Source organism: Cebidichthys violaceus, unplaced genomic scaffold (assembly GCF_023349555.1).
Source record: "Cebidichthys violaceus isolate CVI_PGR_0920_01 unplaced genomic scaffold, fCebVio1.0.p SCAF_23, whole genome shotgun sequence".
NCBI lineage: Eukaryota > Metazoa > Chordata > Actinopteri > Perciformes > Stichaeidae > Cebidichthys > Cebidichthys violaceus.
The window spans coordinates 3,616,694-3,632,765 of NW_027176406.1; the positions used below are offsets into that span (position 1 = coordinate 3,616,694).

The 16,072-nt window shown below is 42.1% G+C and overlaps 1 protein-coding gene across 1 annotated transcript; it reads left to right on the forward strand.

Annotated features, from left to right (window-relative positions):
- Positions 1-2,696: 2,696 nt before the first annotated feature.
- znf652 (zinc finger protein 652) lies at positions 2,697-13,658 on the forward strand. Its single transcript, XM_068718805.1, has 5 exons — positions 2,697-3,729; positions 5,756-5,903; positions 6,306-6,421; positions 8,119-8,263; positions 10,106-13,658. The coding sequence occupies exons 1-5, from the start codon at positions 2,719-2,721 to the stop codon at positions 10,726-10,728; spliced, it is 2,043 nt and encodes a 680-aa protein (XP_068574906.1). The 5' UTR covers positions 2,697-2,718; the 3' UTR covers positions 10,729-13,658.
- The last annotated feature ends 2,414 nt before the right edge of the window (positions 13,659-16,072 follow it).

Here is a 16,072-nt window from a genome sequence, read left to right on the forward strand (position 1 = left end):
ATGTGTTTGTGTATTTGCACATGTGCTTTTTGGGACCGTTTTTCAACAGGGAATGTAGCACTTTTTTGATATTGTGGATGGTAAATTAAATACATCGGTCTTTCAACCCCATAAACATTTATTTTAGCCATCCATGTGCTTAAAAAAAGAATGGAACGTGGTGCATGTTAAGTCATGTTCAGGCAGTGGTTTCTCATGCAATTTATATTCCTCTGTCACCCAGGACGCATGATAATCTATTCCGCTCTATGTTTAAGACAGACGTGTGAGTTGAGTTGCTCTGTCGGTGCAGAGCTCACCCTCCCCTTGTGGTCTTAATGCTCTCAGAGCTGCTGTCCAATTCTCAGAAAGGATCAGAGTCAGTATGCACAGGAAGACAGGTGTGTCTTTGTGGAGAGACATATTCTACATAAATGGCTGTCGCTTGAACTTGCAAAACTGGTGAAACATAGATTCATCTCCATTTGGCTTTAATAAAAACTTAGCAAACATCCATTAGTCACATGAATGGCTTGCATGGTTACATTACAGACAAGTGAGATGAAGTGACGGGAGGAACATAAAAATCAGTTTAGGATTTATTCCCAGAGAGATTATAGCAATTAACTGAGAATGAATTTGACTAGAATACACAGAGCATTGTTGGAATTATTCAGATTTGAATACTGATGATTTTGAGCAAGAGTAGCTTCTGTTCACTTTGAATTAGTGTTGGTATTGAACCCCCAGTGATAAAATATATATATGAGGGCTGTAGTAAAAGTAAGGCACCACAAATTAAAACATTTTTTAGTCGACATATGCTACTCCAGAAAAAGTAGTAGTTATCAAAAATACTAAGGCTCATAATGTTTGCTGAATTGCCTATTTATGCTTTCTTTCTAAACTGCAGCATTTTGTGTGAATAAAGCAATACAAAAAAATAAAGCAAAAGCTATTTGTGAAGACACATAGCAGAGGATGTTTCTCATCTCCAAGAAAGAAAATGTGTTTTTGTTTTTTGCTCAGGGAGATTTTCTTTTGAATTACCCGCCCTGGTTCACACTCATTGTGAGGTGGTTTGAGGTCAGCCAACTGTCAGCCAGTGGCAAACAGCTCACATGTATGCAAAAGTAAAGAATATAAAAATGCCATAAAAGCAAGATTTATTTGTTTTAATACTGTTTTTTTTTCATTGTTAACTTGCAGAAACATGACAATAACTGTGCGTTGCTCAGGCTTCATTGAAAAGTTGAAATACGGTTTCCTGTGGTTGTGTCTGTGTTACAAGCTCCTGAGCTGTGGTTACACAATGCTGTCTAACAGTCAATGGGAGGTTTTGCCATTTGGTGTCTGTTGCTTTAAAAAAAAAAAAAAAAGACAATCTTCGGTTTAATCAGTGGAATTGCCATTGAGTTGGTGTTTCAGATCATTTTTGTTAATTGTGCCAAATGTGACACTGGAAAGATATGAAAGGATCACTACGATTGAGTTTTTGAATTTAGCAATTTATTGTTTAAGATTCAGGTTGTAGGCAATGTACAATGATTGCATCGATGTCGTCATAAGCCCATTGCAATTTATTTTGAGCTATCACTGTTACAATGTTTTTGTGCTCCCAACCTCATGTAAAATGTTATCCGACAATCTTTAAGACGATAGTTTCCATCTTCTTCTCATGAATGTGCTCTTAAATTAACAGATGTCTTATGGCGTGTCACTCCAGAAAGCAAACCATCTCTGCAGTTTATTTTATAGTGAGGCGTTTCAGTTGTGACCTAGAAATATTTACAAAAAATTAAAATGATTATCATGCATTTTATTTATAGGCATCTTTCAAAGCGCTCAAGGACACCTCACAGGCACCGTTTCAAAACGAGCAGCAGTGTATCAAGGCATCATAGAATCTTAACAAAACGGTGTTTACAGTAATAAGTGAATGCAATACGTATATAGAAAATCTTTGTCAGTGCAAAACTCAATGTGTTGTAGCCATTAGAGATAGAATCCGACTGAATAAGCCAGTTTACAAAGGTGTGAATACACAGCTTTTGAACTTGAAGTCACTCACATTTATTTGTGAAGGCTGTGGTTTTGACTCCTACGCACAGAACTGAAACATTTGTGGGCAAATGAACTGCTCAGTGTTGAAAACTTGACAATATGGCTGCAGTTTCAGTTCAGACTCTGTAGTGACACGAGAGAGTGGAAGTGCACCTTTTCTAATCTGTTATCTAATCTGTTTCTTCTGTCTTGTCTCATAGGTAATGCACTGTAAATGGATTTTCAAGCAATACACAGAGGTCCGTACAGCAGTTCCATGCCTGGCGTTCTGCAGGGCAGCAGCCTTCAGATAAACTGAATCTGGGATCTGCCTACACCTCACATACAGACTTGAAAAGAACTCCAAATGTTCAGCATCAAAGACACTGAGCCTTTGATTTTGAAGTTTGATTTTTAAGCGTATGGAGCAAAACCTGGAACGGATTTTATGTCTTTCCGACTGCATTTCCTACCTTGGACAGCATGGATGCTCTTTTTGAATCGGGTTGAATATCATTCGCCTCATCCCCTCCTTCCTGTCTCTTCAGTAGAAGGAGGGTGGGGGATTGGTGTGGCATCCCCTGCCCCTCCTCGTAGAGTAGGCTAGTCTACCTTGGCACCATAGCAGTTACTCTTTCCCCCCCCCCCCCCCCCCCCCCCCCCCCCCCACCAACTCCATCCCTCGATTCTCTCTTCATGAAATCCTGCAAGAGCCTGAGGGAAGAGGTTTCTGTCCCTAGCCTTGGCGGGATGTCCCAGGAGGAAGGACGCAGGGCTCCGGTGTCCCAGTCCTATTTTCACTCCCCGAACCCAGATCTGGACCTGGCAGGCAAGCTGTACAAGAGGGAAGTTGGTGGTAAGCCCTATTCTGTGTTGGTGGACAATAAAATGGCAGCCAAGACATCCATGGGAGAGCAGAACGTTGGTCAGATGTCCACTCAACAGCAGTACTTCCGAGAGGGAGGAGTAGAGCAGGAGGTGGGGACGCATGGGTCCCAGGCCGCCAACGACGGCACCTCTGATGACACTGAAGATGATGACGACGATGAGGAAGAAGAGGATGAAGATGGGGAGGAGGAGGAGGAGGAGGAGGAGGAGGACTTCAAGCGTGAGCAGATCATTGTCGAGGTCAACCTGAACAACCAGACACTTCATGTATCCAAGGGGGACAGCAAAACTGCAACCACAGCAGATGACTCTGAAAGAGCTGGCAGCGACGACGATGATGAAGAGGAGGAAGAGGAGGAGGAGGAGGAGGACAGCCTCGACGAAGAGGAGGAAGATGAAGAGGAGATTGAGAGTCGAAGGACGAGGTCAAAGAGGGCTCGTCGCGGCGCCAGTAGCACAGCAGCTACTAGCCAGCCACGGAGGAAAAGCCTCAGAACGGCTCTGAGCACAGCCGCCGCAGGGATGACCACCAGGGGCCGACGGAAGCGCATGGAGCCTCCGAAGAGCAAGCGCAGGTCGGCCCGGTCGGCCCCGTCGTCCGCCGGGTCCATGGCGACTGGAGGGAAAGCGGAGGCGGAGGAGAAGGAGATGCTGGCGTGTGAAAAGTGCCCCCGAGTGTTCAACACACGCTGGTACCTGGAGAAGCACATGAACGTCACTCACAGGCGAATGCAGATTTGCGACAAGTGTGGCAAAAAGTTTGTCCTGGAGAGTGAGCTGGCCTTACACCAACAGACGGACTGTGAGAAGAACATCCAGGTAAAGCAGACCGCTCCTGTCTCATATCGTATCACTGTCGTTACACATTGTATTCTGAATGATAGAAGAAGTGCATTTCCAGGTGTTCACCATACTCTTTGATAACATCTTTATACACCTGGATACATTTAGCAGTAGCCCAGAACAACTTACTGTCAGATTTATAGATTTATTTTGGGTGCTTTGATATTAAACCTGATATTCAAGCATATCATTTTCCCCCAATGAATACAGTAAACATTTGAAACATGAAACTGTTGTATCCCCTGTTGTACTAGGTTCATAAAACCAGTTTTAATGAGACTGTGGTGTAAGTGTGAGGTAAAGTAACTGTTCTGGGAAACCAAAATACTCCCTAATATTGTTTTATTAATGTTTTCTGGTAATTTTTTTGTAATATGTAATCCAGTAAACTGAAAACAATTTTAATGGACTGAAAGATGAAAGCAGACTGAAGACCTTCTCTAACTGCTAACATGTAGGAAAACATTTAAATATATATTGTCATCTCACAATATTGATTGTTGTTGGCGTCAGTGGGTTCAGTTTGGTATCAGTTCTCTAAAACTGAAATGGTGATTCAGGGTATTAATACCCAAGGGTCTTGCAGCTGTTTTTTGAATATCTTAATTTAGCCCCTTGTTTTGTTTGACTTGATTTTCATCTTTCCCCAGCGGGTCAAACCAGTTGAAACCATGTCAACCTCTCTAATAATTAGTTTAGCTTAATGGAGCATTTCATTTTTCACATTTATTATTGCAGAACCTGTTAATGCATTTTTCCTGTCCAGAAGGCAACTCTCAATATTCACTCCTGTCAGTAATAGATGGATAAATAGATATCTTTTTTTTGTGTCATGCATATAACGTGACCAACCCTCAAGACACCAAAAATACAGCTGCAGTGGACACGCATTTCATTAATGTTCATTCAATTACAAAATGATGCTCGATTTTAAACCAAACATTCTGCTTTCTCTCCCAGGCCTGGAAGATAAAATCTGCAAAAAGAAAAAAAAGAAATGGTTCTTTTCCTGATGCACAACTCAGGTTTTTCCATTCAGCCAAAATAAATCAACATAAATGCAAATCATTTTACTGAGTACAGTAAAGTAAAACAACATCTTAGAAATGATTATTCAGCTGTTCTTAGATTGTCCCATAAAGTCTGCAAATCTTGGTTCCAGTAAGGTTTGTAAGATTTTCTAAAGCCGTTATGCCCCCCCCCCCCCCCCCCGATGGTCTGTATGTTACACGTACAAGTGAGGCTTCCAACAGATTTTCAGGGAGACGGTGCAGAGCTCCTGGTGGTGCCTCACCAGTTCTATTCTACTGGAAAAGAGAAAGAGACTGTTTGAAAAAAAGACTCACATGATGAGTTTAGCAAGCCAGAAGGCATGTGAGAGATACTAGAACACAGTGGAAGTCTCTTTGATATGATGGACCAAAATTACGCCCTCTGGCCATCCTGAGTGCATGGGTTTTGGCGTTTTTTATATGTTGGTGGCATCCTAATACTGGGGGATGCTTCTCTTGCAAGAAACTTCCATTTACAACTGGATTTATTTTATAAGACAAAAGCCCCAAAACACAGAACCAATGTTGGCGCTCTGTATTTTAAAAGTCAGTCCATTATTGAATCCAGTTGATTCAGAGAAGAATTAGCAAATGTGCAAAGTTGATACAAACCCCACACAGAGATAAATCTAATTGCTGACAAAGGTGCCTCTTCTGAATATCGTATAAGTATTTTAAATTTAAATCTGGAATCGCACCAACAAGGTAAATTAGCATTAATAAAATCCACATATTCCTGTTTTGTTTTTCTTACCCAATGGCATCTAAATTGTGGATTGATCGTCTTCCGGAGATCTCTTGTGGTTTGTCCCCAGCAGAGGGAGCCAGAGTATAAGGAAACAGTTTGTGCAAATGAGAACCATTTGATGGCCATCAGGTTTTGGTGCTCATGATATTTATCAGCAACAATAATCTTAATGTTTTTTGTTTTTTTTATGTGTGTCCTTTAGTGCGTCTCCTGCAACAAGTCTTTTAAGAAGCTGTGGTCACTGCATGAGCACATTAAGATTGTGCACGGCTATGCAGAAAAGAAGTTCTCATGTGAAATCTGTGAGAAGAAGTTCTACACTATGGCTCACGTCCGCAAGCACATGGTTGGTAAGTGGGGGTCTTTTTTCCAAAGTTCCTATTGTGCTGCATCCCTGTAATATTTAATATTTGGGATGATACTCTGGTTTTATACGACTCAACAACAACATATCAATATTTCATAATGATGGTGTATTTTGTGATTTTTATGCCTACCATATTTTCTTTTGTGGTGTTTATGTGGAATTTCTTTTGAATAATCAGATAATTTGTCTTTGATTAAATAAAATAAAGGAGCAGTCTTTTTTTATTCATACATGGCTGTCTTTGTTGAAACTTTGACATATCATCTGATCAGGTGAATGCAGTTGTCTCAATATTGTGTGTGTGTGTGTCTCTCTCTCTCTCTCTCTCTCTCTCTCTCTCTCTCTCTCTCTCTTTCTCTTTCATCCATTTTTTCCCCAAACCCAGCGCACACAAAGGACATGCCATTTACCTGTGAGACGTGTGGGAAGTCGTTTAAACGCAGCATGTCTTTAAAAGTTCACTCTCTCCAGCATTCTGGAGAGAAACCTTTCCGTTGTGAGGTAAGATGCACATCGTGGCCCTGTTCAGACATATTCTGTCAAATTTGGATCCAGTTTCAGTTCACGACTGAATCATAATGTGTCTCACCTGCATCTAAAGTCACCACTTGTGATTAGATTTAGTCAACACAGGACCTCCTCACCTGAGGACTAAAAGGAAGGAAGGCAAGACGGCTATAACAGTGTAGGGCTGGCAAATAAAATCCTCTGCTTTTATTTACATTACACCCGATTTATGATTTTTGTCTTTTTTTGTTCTTTTTGTCTTAAAAACAAACTAGGCCTACAAAAGACAGATAAATTATTAATATTCACCAAAAATGAATAAAAGATGCCTTGTGTAAAAAGGTCCGTACCGTAATTGGTCAAGTAACAGCAAAACTCTATTTTCATTTTTAAGCATCGTCCTAAACCATGATTTCAAATTCATTGATAAAATGGGTTTTATCACCCAGCTCTCAAACAGTGTTTGCTGTGCTGTATGCAAATTACCCTTCAACGTGATCACTGACACGTTTGTGACAATGCCTTTTAAAAGTAAAGTACAGTCTATCCTTGAGTTGTTCTGAGTGCACACAGTCACAAGTGAATGGCACTGGATGCAGGTGTACCGAAGACGATTGGGGCGTATTTGTTATGTTCTCTCATCTGTGCCATTTGGTTTGTGACTACCCAAAATAGTCCGTTATATTCAGATGGTATTCAGATAGTGTTCACCCATTAACTGGAACCTAAAATAAGTGTAAAAGTAAATGTTAAGTGTTCTGGGGCTTTAATCAACATCTCTATGGAGGCATTTTGTCACATTGTGGGTCAAGATTTCCAAGCTTATTTCTGCTCAATGGAGTTAGTCAGAGTTTATTGTGTTATCCCGGTCCTCACTCGGGAGGAAGTTGACAGATGGGATGGTCTACTCCCACCCGAGGCCTTTTAATGTCCAACCACATGAATGGACGGCACACAGGGAACATATGTGTATGGGTGGAGCTGCTCTAATTAAATGTTTAAAGTCATCCTACACTTTAACATGCTTATTGAGGACATATGTAATTAAAGATGTATGTAATGTATAGGCCATTCTCCTCGGTGATCTAACTCTGTTGTGCCAAATGGAAACGGCTAGTTTTTTATCCCCACAGACATTTATTTATTTAGCCGGGTGGTGCCATTGAGATTATAAATATTTTACTTTTGGAAAAGACCTGACCAAGAAAGCCTCATAATGCAAATATACAGCGTGGTTACATGCGCCCAAATAATCTGGTGTTTGTTGGCTTGCTGCACTAACCTAATTTCTTAAATGTCATGTATTCATACAAAAAAAAGAAGAAAAATCTTCTCCCTTTATCAGATTAAGAGATTTAGAGAAATCTTGTTAACACAGCTAGATATCTGGAGAAACCTGATTTATTGTCCCTCATATGCAAAATAATTACATTAAAACAGGTTTGAAATGCATAGCTTTTAACATCATTTTTAATACTCAAAGCATATTATTGAAAATTGATATGGCACCCTTCATGATTGTTTTAAACTTGTCAAAGGAAACACTTTAGGTTATTTTCAACAAGTTAGAAAGTGTAGAAAGAGGAGTATGTGAAAGATCTTTCCCCTGATTCAGAGTTTTGTTTGAGTGTTTTTTGAGTGCATGTCGACTTGGTGTGTTATCTGAATGCCTTCTGTCGTCTCTGCTGTAGAACTGTGACGAGAGGTTCCAATACAAGTATCAGCTGCGCTCCCACATGAGCATCCACATCGGACATAAGCAGTTCATGTGCCAATGGTGTGGCAAAGACTTCAACATGAAACAGTATTTTGATGAGCACATGAAAACACACACAGGTGAGAAATGTTGGAACGTCTCGTAGGAAGAAAAGTAACCAGCTTTGTGACTGCAGGAACATACTTCTAGTTTTAAAACAAGATTTAGTTCCTTGGCTTTTGTACATGCCTGTACAAGACACTCCTGTTCTCCAGATTTGAGTTTCCAATGGCCCAGCAGCTATCGGGGTGGAGTCTCCAGTACACTCACGAGCACTGCACAGATATACAGACTTGGAAACGGACTTTCTTGTAATGTTATAAACGCTTAGTTATGCAGCCAACTTTCCAGTCTTTAAAAAAAAAAAAAAAAAAAACTGAAACACTGAAAGCCCCCTGTTTGAATTATATACTGGCTCAAACGGAAAAATAACCAGAAAGCACTCAGCTGAGCCTTAATACGTTGGGGACGGCTGTGTCACCTTTCTGGCATCTTTTCTGCTCCATCTCTGCACACTCTCCTCTCCAATCTGAAGGATTTGAATGTCACAGTTGTGCAACACTAAATAACACGGAACAACAAGATGACTCTGCTGTTGTGCCAGTGTATGCTAAAAAATTACGTTTCATGCAAAGTAGTTTTATTTTTATCACATCCATCTTCAGCTACATGTGAATAAGAATTCAAAAGGTGCTTAAAGGACTTTTTTATTTATGTCCTGAATCAAGTCCCTCTAACTGTTTTACTGAAAAAGGTCGTAGATATATGTTTATGTTATCAGAATCAGCTTTATTGGCCATGTATGCGTACACATACATGGAATTTGACTCCGGTTACACATTTATGTTTGTATTCGCAAATCTTAACGTCAATACCTGAAATTCTGAATGCTTTGAGATGAAAACTTTGCCAAACAACAGTCAGTCTGCGGCCAGTCACCATACACTCTCTAAAAAAAGAACCGCATGGGATGTTCCCAAGATGAACATTATAGTGGAGACTTCGCCCAGTTTTTGTAATGAGAGGGATGTTCTACATCAAAGAAGAGCCTTGCATATATATCGGGGCTTATAATGACTACCCAGACACGCGCTGTATTACATCCCTCTGGTTTTCTCTCCCTGCTGTATTTGCTATTTCCAAGAACAAACTGAGCAGTGCAGCCTGTTCGTCTTTCACCGTTTTTCAGCCTGACGTGGGTGGACGCTCTGCTCTCCGTTGGCCCTCACGGTTCTATTTGTGATGTGTAATTACGCTACCCTCTCTCCTCCCTTCCCGCTACCGACCAATTTAAGCTCCTGCAGGAGGAGGCACACCCAGTCCTGCCCTGTAATAGGCGGCACACATGTTGAACAAACACTCCCAAAAGTTTGGTTCGCTGCACACAGATCTTTCACGATGTCTTGTGAGTTTAAGGTAACAGTTACAGAAGACTAGCACATTAGCTGTCACCTCTTCATATTCAGTTGGTTTGGAGGAGCTTCATGCATAACGTGCCAGTGTAAGGCATTTAGAGAGCCCTTCAGCGGCCTGGTAATAGATGGCTGTGTGGGTGGTAGCAGGCACATTCAGTACCTCCATGGAGGGAGGTTAATGAGAGCAGCGTTCCAACGAAGCTGCTGCTGTTCATTTTTCACATCTCCTCTCCTCAAAGTGTGAATTGTAATAGCTTCCTTCGGAGTGGGTGGGTTGACGGCAAAGACCCTCAATTCAAGATGCCAACGTATTAGCGTTTTTAAAAGAAGTGTCGCTCTTTGTAGAGCGAAATGGTGAAAGTTGTTTTGTGGCGCTTTAATCGGTTGATTAATAATCTTGTAACCATCTCATTTGACTCTGATGCATCATATTATTCTCTCTTTTTAGCTCCACTGATACAGTCTCTGTCTTCCTCACACATCTTTTTATTTTCTGAACTTGTACAGGAGAGAAGCCTTTCATTTGTGAGATCTGCGGGAAGAGCTTCACCAGCCGGCCCAACATGAAGCGCCACCGCCGCACTCACACGGGGGAGAAGCCCTACCCGTGCGAGGTGTGCGGCCAGCGTTTCCGTTTCTCCAACATGCTCAAAGCACACAAAGAGAAGTGTTTCCGGGTCACCAGCCCCGTGGTCCTGCAGACCAGCGGCCCACCCGTGCCTGTCCGCATCTTTGCCAACACCTTCTCATCCTCTTCCTCCATCTCTGGTCCCAGTCCCTCAGCTGCCACCGCGGCCTCCACCTCGGCACCCATGGGCCTCAACCCAACAGGAGGGCCCATGCCTCCACGAGGCCCTGTGGGACACACGTTCTCCCACGTACAGCTCCATTCAAACCCCTCTCACCATCATCCCCACCCCTCGACAACCCAGCAACACCTCTCAAACACACCCCAACATGCCCCGCCTCACCCCCACCACCACCTGGCAGTGCCCCCAGTCTCCCATCTACCCCCACCCCCGGCCCTATTCAAGAGCGAGCCCTTAAACCACTGTGGGCACGAAGACAGCAGCTACCTGCACCACATGGCTCCCTCCGACAAGGGCCCCGGAGCCCCACAGCACCACTGAACTGGGCCCCAGCTCTGCAGGCCCACACCAAACCGCGCCTTGTTCCTCATCTTCTCATAGTCCTGCCTCAGTCTCTCAGTTGCAGGGCCCCTGATCACAAGGGGGCTACTCTCAAACTGATTTTAATAAGTAAAGCTATACATACACACATGTGTATGTAAAACAGACGTACACACCCTCAGTGCACACATTATTTAAGTAAGACCCCTACTTAAATGACAAAGATTTTACAACCTCTAAAAAATACATTCTTGAACATTTTCTTAGGAAATCTACACAAAAGGATTTCCGTGCGAGTTCTCTGTTTGTACATTAATGGGTGTAAAGTGTCTCCTTTTCTTTAAAAGCTGCTGATGGGAGGCCGACGTATGTATTTCCTGAGCACCATCAAGGATCAGTGTCATTTAATGTTCCTCCTTATGGTGGCACATTGATCTTTGTGCACTTCCTCCCCATAGCAATACTCAACCTGTCCTACTAGTTGACCTGTAGAGCCTCGCCCCAAAGCAATATTTGATGAATGTTGTAACTGGTTCTACCCAAATTTTTAGGCCAAGGTTGAGGCTTTCTGTAGAGGGAAAACAGCAGTAGTGCCATAGGCTAAAGTAAGAAAGGGGGGGGGGGTTTTTGTAGGGGACATTGGAATACAGGTTTTGTAAATGGTTAGCTGACTCTAGACAAAGTCTGAGATTCACACTATGGTTAAACGGTGCTTTCCATTCCAGTGCATACAGTGTTTCTTAATTTTAGCTTTTTCCATTTGATTTTCAGAAGTTCAATATTACAAAATAACAATGTATTGTGTCAGCCTGGCATTTCTGCAGTGGATGTGAGGTTTGACTGAATATGTTGTAATCAAGAAACTCAAATTATGCAGGACATGCACCCTCACACTTACTGAAGCACACACACTTAAAAGACGAACCACACGGTCACTGATTTACTTTCCGTGTTCAGTGCGACCTCAGAACTGTTGGTCAACGGATGCTTTTAGATAACGGATGACTGTCAAATACTGCCACTGTGAGGGGCCAGACACATGGCCCCATCAGGATTTACCCCACTTCCCTTCGCTGCTGTCGAAATGATACGGGTTACCATGTGAAAGGTCATTTGACACACACACAGTATACACACCTGGGACCTTTTTCATCACAGTTCTTAACAGGCAATTATGCATATTCCTCTCAGCCTATATTCCACAGTTTGGTGTGGGGAGTTGTTGTAATGTAAAGGTTTGCTTTTCGACTTCATACTGATTAACCCACACAGGCAAACGCGTGTCTAAACCTGTTGAATGTTGCCTTCGCAGAATGATGGCTGATGACTCATTTATGTTTGTTTTTTATATATATATATTCTCTGATAATTTGCTCAGTTTAAAGCTAATGTAGATATACTGTTGTTAGCACATGATAGGAAATGTCAGGATAAAAGGCAGTGGTCATACAACTTCTAATATTTGGAATTCTTGTATAGATAAGCATACATGTGATAAAGTCAGCATCAGAAATTACATTTATTAATGTAATAGCCGATGGTGTGAATGTTATTTGTTTAAAATAAGCATAAACGGTTGGCAAGTATTTGTCATGAATTTGAGTTGCGTGGTTGGTTCACCCAGTCTGACAGCTATCAGATGTGTGTGTGCGTGTGGGAGCAACATTGAGCTTTGTGTGTGTGTGTGTGTGTGTGTGTGTGTGTGTGTGTGTGTGTGTGTGTGTGTGTGTGTGTGTGTGTGTGTGTGTGTGTGTGTGTTTGGGAGCGAGTGTATGTGTGCATGCATTTTCTCTACCAGTCTGTCTGGTTGTCCCCAGTGCTCTTCTACCAAAAGCTGCTTTTTCACAGTGTGCCCCAATATATATGTATGTGTGTGTGTGTGTGTGTGTGTGTGTGTGTATATTTGGGGATACCTGAGATGGACAATAGCAGTAAATTTAACATGATCCTCTTTCTACCACTCTAACTGTATTCGGTCTGAAATGGTTAAGCTCAGTAGTTTAGGATGTCCCATTTTGATTTGAGACCTGCAATTATCCTGCCATTTCTATGGGTCTTAATACGGCTGTATTATTTGCTTATCATCTGTCCCCTCGGGTTCACTGCTGTGCTTCAGCATTTTTGCAGTATGGATCTTTTGTCTTGTTTTTTTTTGTTTGTTTTTTAAGCTTTTCGTTTGTGTGTATTCTCTGCACTTTACTGCTGCGTGGGTGAGGCACAGGGAAGGGAGGGACTGACAATGCATTGTGGAACAGAGTGCAGTTGTGGCTGCATGAGAAAGGGTGGAGGTGATTATTTTGAGTGGATGTTTTTAGGCAAGGAAAGGAGGAGAACCCCGGGTGGAGGCGGTTAGTGTGGAAGGGACCATAGCGTACGAAGGACATGTCTTTTACTATGCGCATACATTTAAGTTCCTATTCAATTTAGTTTTTTTCTTTCAAAGAAAAACACTTTTGCTCCAATGTGGACCTCCCCTCAAAGTGAAAGCGACGTTCCTCCTGCTTTGGTGACTTTACACTAACCCTCCAAGCAATGGCTGAAGCTCATTCTTTTGTGTTTGTTCGTGGGGTTTCTCTTCACCATGTCCTGTTTTGTCAAATGATTCTCCTCCTCCGTTCTTTGTTTTATAGAATGCACTTTCTACTAAAATTCTTGGCTAGTTAAGAAAAAATAACATTGTATATTCTTTAAAGATGTTTTAAAAAAAATCAATATACTTTTTCCCCCTTTGTATTTTTAACCACTTAATGTAGCATTGCGTATTTTATTATTGTATCTGGTACAAAATGTGCAGCTTTATAATGTCCTGGTTTGTCATTTTTTGTATGTTATCTGGAGATTGAGGAGAAGTGAAAAAGTTGGGCCTTTTTTGATAATGTACATTTAACTGACTGCTAACTTTGAGAAGTAAAAACAAGTAGCCATGATTATCACACATCTGTGCCTCTTTTATTTCTGTGAGTTTTCTATGAACAGTTAAGAAAGGTAATTAAGCATGAAATGTAGAAAAATAAGGATTGTGCGCAACATGTTCCTGACAGTAAGCGAAGCACTAAGCTTTGCTGAAAAGCTTGAATTCCAGCTGACAATTGCACACTTAATTTGCTTGAGTGCTGTTATTTTACAACAAAAAAAATTTGGTCACGAAAATCCTGGCGTAATGCCTGTAACTAAACGTCTGCTGACTCCACATGACACTGAGCGGTCAGCTGCTGACTTTGCTTTTCAAAACTTTTCATTTGTCCAGGAAAGTTTTAAGTCCTCTTTTATTTATTTTTTAAGACTGCTTCCTGTTTCTTTAATCTGTTGAAATGGTGTTTTGACCTGAGAGAGCCTTGCAGTAGGTTTCATTGTATTCACTGGCAGTGAACTTGATCACCAGTGACCATGTCCGGCAGGTATTCTCCGGTTAGGTAACACACAGCATGAGTCTTTTCATCTAAACCCCTTATGATGTATATTTAGATCAGCAGTTGCATTTGGAGAAAGTGTCATTAACAGTTTATACCAATTGAATAATAGTGACAACAGGATTGTGCAAAGAATGTCCTCTCAAACATTTCCTTTCATGGACATCCGCTGATCCAACTCCACCACCTTTATTCATCCTTTAACAGAGTGCGCCTCCTCTAAGGGCACGGTAAGACTTTTACTGTTGCCGGAGTAACTCCTAAAATGCAGTGTGCCCTCTATCGCCATAGGGGCTTTTAAGTGGCGCACCAATGAGTCACATAATCCTATAAGATGGCTGAGCGGGGCCGACGGGTAGAGAAAAGTGTAAGTGACTCACTGATGGTGAGTGGGTGGTCAGGTACCGAGGCTCACTTCACGAGCAGAGAGGAGATAATAACACACCGTCTGTACATCTCCATTCCCATTTGGGTTTGAAAATAGTCAGCCACCCCAGCTGTTAGTCATTACGCCTTGCGGTGTAGAGGAGGCAGGAGGCTGCGTCAGTTGCATAAGGAGAGGAGGGCTTCACGTCGTGTTTTTTCAGTCGCTCTGAAGGTTTCTATGTGGTTCATTAATCACCATTTGCAAGGGTTTATTCTAGACGAACACAAACCCCCTCACTGCGATGCTAATGTTTCTCTGTGATTAAGAAAAGGAGACACCATATTGCTCCAGATTTTAAATGATGTATTACTTTGGATCATCAGACTCTCAGCTCTGTGGCTCCCTCACAATACAGGTCAGAGATCAAGCAGCTCCACAGCAAAATCTGTTTTTCTCCAACGAGCTTATGGCCACACTGACCCAAATCCTGATGATCCTGTTGAAGGAGGTTGTCAACTTTTCAGCGGATCTATTGCATCAGGCCAACTGAACACTATTCACATATTTTCCTGTGACTGCCTAGAGTTCTCTGCCATGCACCCTGTCTTCCCAACTGGGTCAACACTACACTTAGAAATACAGGAAAGGGAGCACAGTTTACTCTGGTCTTTTCTTAGACCTGTGGTGTTTATTCCCCCGGTGTCTCTACTGGAAAGTGTCTGAGTACATTTGAATATGAGTTTGTAGTCTGCCATGAGACTCAGTGAGGCAAGAACAAATACTGACACATTCGCTTGACTAACATGCATAATGTTGTGAATATAACTATTCCGGAAACAGAATATTTGCACTCTGTTGTTCTCTCTTTTTTTTTTCTCTCCTTCCTTTACTCCCACAGCCTCCTCTCCTCTCCTCTCTCCTCTTGAAAGTACCATGCACGCGCTCAGCAGGGCTGCTATTAAATGGGCGGACTTGTAGGCGCGGTCACGTCCACAGCGGCTCCTGTGGTTTTGACTGTCACATAAAAGCGCTCGTCCCACCGGCCGACCGGCGGAACTCTGTCTCTACTCTCTGCGAGACTGGATCGGACGTGACCGTCACCGGGGGATCGGGAACCAGCGCTCGTGACTCACAGTAATGCTTTTTGGGAGAATTTCATAGAAGAGTTGAAGTTTGAACTGTGATGATGTTGTTGTTATTGTTATGAGAAAAGTAGGTTACTTATCAGTCGGTAGATAAGGTTGGCAGGCTGACAAGTTCATTTTCAAACGGACTTGTCTCAAAGGGGACTTGAACTGTGTTTTACAGCCAACTAGACCTCACAGTGTTGTAACCTCCCGGAACCTGGTGTCGTTAAATCCGTGCTTGTAGGCGTATTATTCTTTGTATTTCCTATGTAGCCGTATTTGATATCACATCTGACTCCGTACTATCTTTCTTGTACACAGGCATACTCTTGTAGGATTAATTAAGTTATAATAAAGTTATTATTTGGGACCTTGCACGGTGCTGCTGTCTGAGGCAATTCAACATCCACTGTGTTTCTCTTTCATACAGGCAAAAAAAA